We start from the raw sequence: 10,860 nt of genomic DNA on the forward strand, positions 1-10,860 counted from the left end.
GGGGACGGGCGGGGGACAGGTGGGGGCGGGGACGGGCAGGGCCACGGACTCACGGTGAAGTGGATCTGGCAGCCGCCCATGATATAGTCCAGGAAGGAGTAAACCCTGTGGAACTTCCGGCCAGCAGTGTCGGCGGCCACCTCGGCCAGGGACACCGAGGCCAGCGGTGTTGGCACCCACCCCCACCAAAGACGCCGAGGCCAGTGCCAGCTGGGATCCAGGCCTCCCTCCCCCAGGCAGCCCAGTCCCTCTCCCTCCTCTCCTCTCCCGCGTCCTCTCTCCCCAACCTGCCCCTCCCCAGGCCTCTGGTCGAGGCTCCATCCAAGGGGCAATCAGAGGGGCAGCGGAAGCCCCTCCTGTGGGCCGGAGGCTTCGGGCATGGCCGCTTCTCACCTTCAGGTCAGCCAGGATGACCGCCCCCGAGTTCTTGTAACTGCGTCTCTTCTGCTTGTATTTGGGATTCACACAGTCCCACTGGGCCTGGGGCAGGAACAAGCAGAGGCCCCCCCAGAGTGGAAGCCCTGAACACCCACCAGGGAGACCCCACCCAAGACCGTCCTCAGGAGCGACGGCGATCCCCCTTTGGTGGGGAAGGGCAGGGCTGCTGCAGGGCAGCCGGAAGGGGCAGCGTGGGTCAGACACAAATGAAGAGGGATGGGAGTTTGACCCCCCACCCGGCATGGCCCTGTCATTAAGCCCAAGGACACTGAGGCCTAGGCAGGGGGGCAGGAAGCAGGGCCCGGGGTGGCCTCCCCACTGCACTGTCATCTGGCTGCTGCGGGCTGGGCAGGCAGACACAGGGGAGGGCACCCCTTGACCCCACCTCCCACCACCCCCGTGCCCAGCTCCGCCCCTAGATGGTTTCACAGACACAAGCCCCATGAGGGCCGGCCCAGCCCTGGATGGTGCCTGAAAATTTCCAGCTGAACCTGATGGGGGCCACCCCTGCTATGACCCCTCGGGAACCAGCACCAGAGTCCACCATCCCAGCCTTCTCTGGTTATAACAAGTCATTGTCACCGCTCCCCACAACCCCGTCAGGACAGTGGGACAGGGTTTCACAGCCTCTGTGGTGGGGCCAACATAGGCGCAGCCCAGATGTGCCCCCGCTCACCTGCCCCTCCCCAGAGGCCCCTCCCACTCACCTGCCCCTCCCTGAAGACCTTCTGCATCTCCGCAAAGGTGGTAGTAAATTCTCCGATGAAGTCGTGTTTTCCTCGAGAGTCGTAATCCCAGACCAGGCACTGGGGAGCCCAGTCCCCCTCAGCACTGCCCCTTGGGGGCCCCAGGACCCTTCCACCCCTGAGCCCGGGTGTCTCCATCCCCGGCCCACATCCAGGCCACCCACTCATTGCCCCCTTGGTCTGTCCCGTCCCCCACCTTCAGAGGCCTTGTCTCCTCGCAGCTGCAGAGGGAGCTCAGCGAGACTTTGAAGGGCTCCCATACGGGGTTCAGGTTGTTCTTCACCACCTGTGGGCCGGGAGGGGCTGGCTCAGGGGAGGCCCAGGGCCCTGGGATCCTTGGGGCGGACAGAGACCTGGGTGGAAGAGTAGTGTGAGGCGGGCACCGCTGGCCCTGCCCCTGCGTCACCCCAGACAGCGCCGGGGCCCTGAGCTGGGGCTGGCACCCCCTCCCCGCACGAAGCCGTGTGGGGACCCGGGAGCCACATTTCCGAGCCCTGTGCCTCCACCTTCGTAACTTCTGCCATCTCTGAGCCACCTGCACTGCTCTCCTTAAACAGATTCATTTTCACTCAAGTTAATTTCTCTCAAAAGAAAGCGCTCTCTCACTGCAGTCGCTGAAATCCCATTTCACCTGCAGAAGTGGAAGGGAGGCCTAAAAATAATCACAGTCACAACTAAACAAGCCTGTTGGATTCTGGCTACAGACACCGCCGCGAAGGCCCTGGGCCAGCGGCTCCCTGTTGGAGGCTGGGAGCTCCTCCCGTGTGGCCAGAGATGCAGGAGGGCTGGGGACAGCCCCTTCCCCTCCCTGCGTTCCCATCCCCGGCCGCTCACCTCCGTCCTGTACACCAGCTGCAAGCCCTGGTCGTCGTTGACCCGGTAGAGCTCCAGGAAGGGGTCGGACTTGCTGAAGAGGTCCTGGGGAGAGGCACAAGGGCTGCTGGGCCAGGCACTGTGAGATCGGGCTTTGGATGGGAGCTGGCTTTGTCATTCCCAGGGCTCACTTCACGCCACCAGCTGCTAATTCCTCAGGCACAAAACGAGGCAGCAAGTCTGCGCGGAGAGCATCTCCTCTCTCCCTCCCACCCCCGGGATCTGACCACAGCGCGCGACTCCCCTCCAAGGAGACACCCTACACAGCAGGGTGGGAACCTGTTCTGAGCTGCTCCAGCTCCTCCCCTTTCAGGACGGTGGCCTGGGGGTGCTGGGCCTCTTTCCCCATCACTGAGCAGGGTCATGAGTGGTCATCACAGTGGGGAGTGCCCTGGTCCCAGCCCGGCTGCCAGGAGGGGCGGGAGAGCTAATGGCGGTGACAGTGACGATGGTGACCGTGACAGCAGCACGCCCAGCCCCACCCCACGCACACTCCGCACGCTGCACACACATCTCATACAGGACACGGCCACGCGAGGTCAGCGCTGGGCAGGGACCGGGTTTTCGAACTGGTTCCCAGACCTTAGCCTGAGCCAGGCACGCCCGGCACCCGCCCTCACCTTGTCATCCAGCTTCCTGGCCCGGAAGGAGAGCTCCACGTAGCCGTTGTTCCCCGAGATGTCCTCAGCGATCACCTGGCAGGGGTACGCCAGGGCTCCAGGCTTGGCCAGGCGGGGCCTGACCCCACCGTGGGGGACCCGAGGCCCCAGGCCAGCCGACCCCACCCAGCCGGGCCTGAGAGGAGGCGTCTGGGTGCCCCCAGGGCTGTGCAGCTGCCGGCTCCTGCAGACCCTCCCTGGACCGCACGCTGCCCATCTTCCACTCGGAACACCCCTCGGAGCCACAGCAGCAGGGCCTGTAGGCTGCAGCAGGTGCACCCGGGCCTCACCGTGATGGTGGACTTGCCGGCGTTCCTGCCAAACTTGAGCAGCAGCGGGCGGGTCACTTTCTTCTGAGCCACAATCTGTAAGTCAGAAGCATCAGGCAGGGAGGGGCAGGCAGGGACGGCTCCTCACCCTGGGGACCCCACCGTGCCCTCACCCGGACTCTCAGGCCTGTCCTGTCTCCCCGCCCCCCACCATGGGCTTCACTGCCCAGGGCCCGGCGCCCCCTTTGCTGCTGCTCTCAAGCACCTGCCATCCCTGTGTGTGGCCACCCCTGCACATTCACCACCTCACGGGGCCAGCAGTCGCCCGGAGGAGGCAGAGGTCATCCCACCTATTTACCAGGTGAGAAAACAGGCTCAGGTGGAAGCCAGGTAGCAGCTCACAGCCTAGCTGGCGTGCACCTGCACAGGTGTGGTGGGAGCCCTCCACAGGTAAGCACATCTGCCCTGACCTTCTCCAGGCCCAGGTGAGAACCGGCAGAGGCAGAGGCGAGGCAGGTCAAACGGCCCCGGACCCTCAGCCCAGCATGCCCACGTGGCCCCAGGTGGCAGAAAGGGTGTGAGTGAGGTGCCGGCCCGGGACCCCACCGCTCACTCCTCTGAGAAGGCGCTGAGGAGCAGAGTTGATTGTCCAAGGTGGACTGGGGCTTAGACCCTGGCGCCTCCTCACACAGCCGGGGCCTCCTCCTCCTCACCAGGCCCTGCTGGCCGTCCGCCCCATTGGCTCTGAGCCCCTAACTGGGGTGGGTGGCGGATGACAGGCCCAGGCCCCTGCAGCCACATCATCTCCTCAGTGGGGAGCAGGGCGGGGGCGGGGCACACGGCCCTCCCAGGCTCCGTGTCCTAAAGGAGACAGTGATGACCCCGGCAAGCGGGGACCGCAATCTCCTCACAACTCGATGAGAACTCGATGGTGTTCTCAGCAACCATCGAGTGACCCACTAGGTAGCAGGTGTGCGCTTCCCACCTGCCCCTCACACCTGCTACTGCCTGGCAGATGCTGGGGGTCCCAGTGAGGTGGGTTGAATACAAAGCAGAGAGGGGCAGTCCTTCCACCCCCACCAGGGCCGGCCCGGCCAGCAGCTTCAGAGCATGTGGCACTTTCCACACAGAAGAGAAAACAGATCCCAGGTCGGGGCTGGGGAAGTCAAATCAGGCTAAGGGGTGGGAAGGCTCTCTTAGGGGTGCAAAGAAGGGGTCCTGGGTGCTGGGAGGGGGAGCCTCGGGCCAGGCCCCCCAAGATTCCCCGATTTAAAGGTTTCCCTCTAGGGTTCCAGAGCCAGGGCGTCTGCCTCACACCTGGGACTCGCCTGCCGGCCTGGTTTGCTTCCAGGGAGTGCGCAGAAAAGAAGGAGTGGCCTCCCCTTTCTGGCAGAGCAGGTAATTAGAAGGGAAACGGGCTTAGGCTAACATCACAGACTCCCCTACCAGGAAGAGTGAGATCGCTGGTTTGTGCTAACAGCGTTTAATAAGCACCTCCCATGCGCCTGGCTCTGGGCTGAGTTACTGTTTACTTCAATCACATGAGGAAACAGCTGAGGCAGAAGTCAGGCGTCAGAGGTCAGGTCAGGCTCAAGCCACAGCACAGGGACTGGGTGCCAGGAGCTTCTCCCTTGACCATGGTGCCCTGCAGGTCAGCAGAAGCCCACAGGGGCCCTCCTCATTGCTTGAAGTTTGCACATATACACAGCACACGTGCTCATACACACATTCATATCTACACGCAGGTGTCCACACGGGCCCTGTGCGTGTGCTTATGTGGACAGGCGTAGGATGTCCTGTATGGATTATGATACACGAGTGCACCTGTGTGTGCATAGAAAGGTGTCCAGGCCAGACACAGTGGCTCATGTCTATAATCCCAACATTTTGGGAACCCAGGGTGGGTGGATCGGTGAGCCCCAGAGTTCAAGACTAGCTGGGGCAACATGGTGAGACCCATGTCTCTTTAAAAAATGCAGAATTGGCCGGGCATGGTGGCTCACGCCTGTAATCCCAGCACTTTGGGAGGCCGAGACGGGCGGATCACGAGGTCAGGAGCTCGAGACCATCCTGGTTAATACGGTGAAACCCCGTCTCTACTAAAAATACAAAAAATATTAGCCAGGCGAGGTGGCGGTGCCTGTAGTCCCAGCTACTGGGGAGGCTGAGGCAGGAGAATGGCGTGAACCCGGGAGGCGGAGCTTGCAGTGAGCTGAGATCCGGCCACAGCACTCCAGCCTGGGCGACAGAGCGAGACTCTGTCTCAAAAAAAAAAAAGAAACAAAATGCAAAACTTAGCCAGGTCTGGTGGCGTACACCCGTAGTCCTAGCTACTCAGGAGGCTGAGGTGAGAGGATTGCTTGAGCCCAGGATGTTGAGGCTGCAGTGAGCCATGATTGTGCCACTGCACTCCAGCCTGGGCGACAGAGTGAGACCCCGACTCAAAAAAAAGCGTGTCCATACTTTTGTGTCCATGCCATCCTCTTCTGTCTGTGCTCTCCCTAACTCCCGGTTTCCTTATCTAAAAAACGGGGAGGACAACAGGATCAATGGCGGGCCAGCTCCGACTGAGGCTGCAGTGGGATGAGTCACGCAGACATTATGTTGGGTAAAAGAATCCCACAGCAGGGAGAACACGCACTGTGATTCATGGACGTGGAATTCCAGAACAGACGAACCAGGCGGGGAGCTAGCGGCAAAGGGGCAGAGGGAGCTGGGGGTGATGGAATGTTCCATGTGATGGGTGAAATGTTCTGTGTGACGGGTGACGGGATGTTCCATGTGACGGGTGATGGAATGTTCCGTGTGACGGGATGTTCCGTGTGAACAAGAGATAAGGATGTTCCATGTGACGGGTGATGGGATGTTCCATGTGACAGGATGTTCTATGTGATGGGATGTTCCGTGTGATGGGTGATGGGATATTCCGGGTGATGGGATATTCCGTGTGATGGGATGTTCCGTGTGATGGGATGTTCCGTGTGATGGGATGTTCCATGTGATGGGTGTTCCATATGACAGGTGATGGGATGTTCCATGTGACAGGTGACGGGATGTTCTGTGTGACGGGTGATGGGATGTTCCATGTGAATGGATGTTCCGTGTGATGGGTGACGGGAGGTTCTGTGTAACCAGTGACGGGATGTTTCGTGTGATGGGTGAGATGTTCCATGTGATGGATGACGGGATGTTGCGGGTGACGGGTGACGGGATTTCCGTGTGAACAGGTGATAAGGATGTTCCGTGTGACAGGTGACGGGATGATCAGTGTGATGGGTGTTGGGATGTTGCATGTGACAGGTGATGGGATGTTCCATGTGACGGGATGTTCCGTGTGACAGGTGTTCCGTGTCATGGGTGATGGGGTGTTCTGTGTGAGCAGGTGATATGGATGTTCCATGTGACAGATGACAGGATGTTCCATGTGATGGGTGACGGGATGTTCCGTGTGACGGGTGATGAGGTGTTCCATGTGACGGGTGATGGGGTGTTCCATGTGATGGGTGTTCCGTGTGATGGGTGATGGGATGTTCTGTGTGACGTGATGTTCCGTGTGACGGGATGTTCCGTGTGATGGGATGTTCCGTATGACGGGTGTTCCGTGTGATGGGTGATGGGGTGTTCCGTGTGAGCAGGTGATAAGGATGTTCCATGTGACAGGTGACGGGATGTTCTGTGTGATGGGATATTCCGTGTGACGGGATGTTCTGGGTGATGGGATGTTCCGTGTGATGGGTGATGGGATGTTCTGTGTGAGCAGGTGATAAGGATGTTCCGTGTGATGGGTGACAGGATGTTCTGTATGATGGGTGATGGGATGTTCTGTGTGACGGGTGATGGTCAGGTGTGTACAGTCACCTAAACTTGTCAGTCTCAACCCTTAAGATTTATGCATTTTGTCGTAAAAAAAATTTTTTTTTTTTTGAGACGAAGTCTCACACTGTTGCTTGGGCTGTTGTGCAGTGGTGCGATCTCACCCCCACAACCTCTGCCTCCCAGGTTCAAGCGATTCTCCTGCCTCAACCTCCCAAGTAGCTGGGAGTACAGGTGCGCACCACCACACCCGGCTAATTTCTTTTGTGTTTTTAGTAAAGATGGGGTTCTGCCATGTTGGCCAGGTTGGCCTTGAACTCCTGACCTCGTCCTCGGCCTCCCAAAGTGCTGGGATTGCAGGCGTGAGCCACACCAGTCTCAGCAAGGTGTGAGGATTCAACGTGCAGCACGGGAAGTGTTTAGCGCAGTGTCCAGCAATGCCCCGCACATCAACAGATACTCTGGTGATGACTTGCAGAAGCCACTTTTGGGCTGGCTGTGGAGGCCGTAACCCAGAGGGCATCACCAAGGGCAGTGGCCNTCCGTGTGAGCAGGTGATAAGGATGTTCCATGTGACAGGTGACGGGATGTTCTGTGTGATGGGATATTCCGTGTGACGGGATGTTCTGGGTGATGGGATGTTCCGTGTGATGGGTGATGGGATGTTCTGTGTGAGCAGGTGATAAGGATGTTCCGTGTGATGGGTGACAGGATGTTCTGTATGATGGGTGATGGGATGTTCTGTGTGACGGGTGATGGTCAGGTGTGTACAGTCACCTAAACTTGTCAGTCTCAACCCTTAAGATTTATGCATTTTGTCGTAAAAAAAATTTTTTTTTTTTTGAGACGAAGTCTCACACTGTTGCTTGGGCTGTTGTGCAGTGGTGCGATCTCACCCCACAACCTCTGCCTCCCAGGTTCAAGCGATTCTCCTGCCTCAACCTCCCAAGTAGCTGGGAGTACAGGTGCGCACCACCACACCCGGCTAATTTCTTTTGTGTTTTAGTAAAGATGGGGTTCTGCCATGTTGGCCAGGTTGGCCTTGAACTCCTGACCTCGTCCTCGGCCTCCCAAAGTGCTGGGATTGCAGGCGTGAGCCACACCAGTCTCAGCAAGGTGTGAGGATTCAACGTGCAGCACGGGAAGTGTTTAGCGCAGTGTCCAGCAATGCCCCGCACATCAACAGATACTCTGGTGATGACTTGCAGAAGCCACTTTTGGGCTGGCTGTGGAGGCCGTAACCCAGAGGGCATCACCAAGGGCAGTGGCCACCATAGGACCTGCTGCTCACAAGGAGACTTTTTTTTTCTTTTCTTTTCTTTTCTTTTTTTTTTTTTTGAGACAGAGTCTCAATCTGTCACTCAGGCTGGAGTGCAGTGGCACGATCTCCACTCACTGCAACCTCTGCCTCCCAGGTTCAACTGATTCTCCTGCCTCAGCCTCCAGAGTAGCTGGGATTACAGGCGTGCGCCACCACACCCGGCTAATTATTGTACTTTTTGTAGAGATGAGGTTTCAACATGTTGGCTAGGCTGATTTCGAACTCCTGACCGCAGGTGATCCGCCTGCCTCGGTCTCCCACAGTGCTGGGATCACAGGTGTGAACCACCACGGCCGGCCACCAGGAGACTTTGAGGTGCTGATATGGAGCAACTGCTGCATGTCATGGAAGTGAAAACACAAGATGCAGAACAGGAAACATAATTTGTGTTTTTTTGAAAAAAGAGGAAAAGTGGGCTGGGCGCCGTGGCTCACGCCTGTAATTCCAGCACTTTAGGAGGACAAGGCGGGCGGATCACGAGGTCAGGATTTCAAGACCAGCCTGATAAACACGGTGAAACCCCATCTCTACTAAAAATACAAAAATTAGCCGGGCATGGTGGCGGGCGCCTGTAATTCCAGCTACTCGGGAAGCTGAGGCAGGAGAATTGCATGAACCCAGGAGGTGGAGCTTGCAGTGAGCCGAGATCGTGCCACTGCACTCTAGCCTGGGCAACAGAGCTAGACTCCATCTCAAAAAAAAAAAAAAGAAAAGAAAAGAAAAGGAAGAAAAAAGAGGAAAAGTGATAGGCTTGTTTGCTCCTGTGAGAATCTCTCTCTGGACAGTGTCCAAGGACCTGACAGCAGCTGGATGGGGCAGGAGGGAGGCACTCCACAGCCTTTTATACCTTCAGGCTTTAAAACATACGAATGCGTTGCCCAGTTCAAAATTACATGTATATATTAATGTAATAAGGACCGTTCAGGAGAAGCTGTGGAGGGGCGGAGCCAGGCTGGCCACCCCAGCAGGGTCCTGGCGGTGCTGGTACATCAGCCTTGAATCGGCTGTGGCCCCCACACCAACCACCCTCCTCCCTCTGAGGGGACGGGGCACCCACCTGCCCCAGGGTGCACTCCATGCCCCCCAGGAAGTCGTCCTCCTGACAGCTGAAGCCGCTGGGCCCATGTGTGTCGTATACCTCAAAGCGCAGCCTCTGCACCTCCTCGAAATAGTAGTCCACGGTGAAGACTTTGGAGAACACGGGATGCAGGCTGCTCCGGACCACCTCGGTTCTGCCCACCTGCAGGTGCACCCTGTGAGCTGACCCCATCGAGGGGCTTCCACCCCAGGCTCCAGCCCTGTCTCCCCTCTGCTGCTTACCCACACCCACACACCCCAGGAGGACTCACACCCTTGGAAGACCTCCTCCTGCCTGCTCTCTGTCCATGGAACTGTACTCCCGAGGGCCACCCTGGGGGTCACCCCTGGCCAGCTGTGGGCCGCAGCTTCTCAGCTCACACCCACCACTGTCTGCTCCACCCTCAGATCACAGATGGGGAAACTGAGGCTCAGAGAGGATGAGAATGACATGCTGAGTCGGGGGCGAGATCAGATTCACACCCTGGGCTGGGCAACCCTAAAGTGCAGGACGCTGCCCAGCATCAGCTGAGTGGGGAGGGGGCCTAAGGTATAGGGGAGCCCTCCCTCCTGGCTGGGGTACCATGGGTTCACCAGCCTCTCCCATCCGGCGCAGTTCCCTGGTCAAAATGCCCCCTAACGACAAGACCCAGCTGGGCCCCTGGTCTACTCATCTCAGAATCCCGAAAAATCCTGCACCTCAAACCAAGGGCAAGCATGGGCCACCCGTTCAGCTTAGGCTCTGAGGGGCGGGCACGGGGCCTCCCGGGGGAGCCAGAGCCGCGGGGACAGGCGGTGGGGGCGGGGCAGGCCCTTCACCCTCAAGGCCGATGACCGGAGACGCCACCGGTGACAGCGACCCAGGACCTCGCGACACGTCCCCTCCACCGCCCGAGCAGCCGCTGGGGTCCCCCTGCCCACCCCGCCCGGGCCCGCGCTCTGGAGTCTGGAGAGACCCCTGCGCCCGAGAAAAGCGCTGGCGCGCCGCGTGGACTGGGGTTCGAGCTCCAGCTCCTCCACCCGCCGCGGCTTCGCGCCCCGCGTTTCTCACCCTTTCGAGGTGAAGCCACGCGTTTCACGCGAGATGGTGACCGAGGAAGCGCCCATCTGGCGCCGGTCCCGTGCCCCTTCCGACCCCAACCGCGGACACACCGGGGTTGCCTGAGACCCACGTTGGAGCGGGAGCCCCGGACGCCTGGAGGTCCGCCCCGCAGCGCGCGCTCCCTCGGGCCTGCTCCCGCCCCGTGGTGAGGACCCGACCCCAGTCCAGCCTCCCGCCCCTCGTCGGCCGGCGCCCCTCACCCCTCAATCTCCTCTGCGCCTCTCGGTCGAGCCCCCTGCCCACGCCTGGACGCTTCACGCTGGCCCAGGGCCCCCTCCCCAAATCCTGGGCCGCGCCCCTCGCTGCGGGGCACCCCCCTCTCCTCCGAACCCCGCTCGCCGCCGCCTCCTCCAGCCCAACCCCTCCCCACCGCTCTGGACACCCCCCCAGACTAGGTAACCCCCAACCCGGACCCCGAGCTGAGCCCCAGCTGCGGGGGCCCCCCGCCTTGCGCCCCGCTGGCCTCAGCGCGCCCGCTCCGGTCTCCGCATCCCCAGCTCGGCGCCCGCCCCGGCCCGGTGGCCTCTCGGCCTCCCGCGCCCCGGCCCTACCTGCACCCACT

General features: G+C 60.0%; 1 protein-coding gene across 1 annotated transcript in view; it reads right to left on the minus strand.

Moving 5' to 3' along the window:
- The window catches only part of CPNE7 (copine 7), a 19,958-nt gene extending 10,569 nt beyond the window's left edge, over window positions 1-9,389 (minus strand). The window contains exons 1-8 of the mRNA XM_017871031.1: window positions 9,177-9,389; window positions 3,007-3,081; window positions 2,678-2,752; window positions 2,019-2,102; window positions 1,381-1,470; window positions 1,146-1,244; window positions 394-480; window positions 54-113 (exon numbers count right to left, since the gene is read on the minus strand). Of these exons, the coding sequence (XP_017726520.1) occupies window positions 54-113; window positions 394-480; window positions 1,146-1,244; window positions 1,381-1,470; window positions 2,019-2,102; window positions 2,678-2,752; window positions 3,007-3,081; window positions 9,177-9,389 (783 nt within the window). The remainder of the gene's footprint in view (window positions 1-53; window positions 114-393; window positions 481-1,145; window positions 1,245-1,380; window positions 1,471-2,018; window positions 2,103-2,677; window positions 2,753-3,006; window positions 3,082-9,176) is intronic.
- Window positions 9,390-10,860: the final 1,471 nt, after the last annotated feature.

The sequence above is a fragment of the Rhinopithecus bieti genome, unplaced genomic scaffold (assembly GCF_001698545.2).
Source record: "Rhinopithecus bieti isolate Rb0 unplaced genomic scaffold, ASM169854v2 scaffold_1037, whole genome shotgun sequence".
Taxonomy (NCBI): Eukaryota; Metazoa; Chordata; class Mammalia; order Primates; family Cercopithecidae; genus Rhinopithecus; species Rhinopithecus bieti.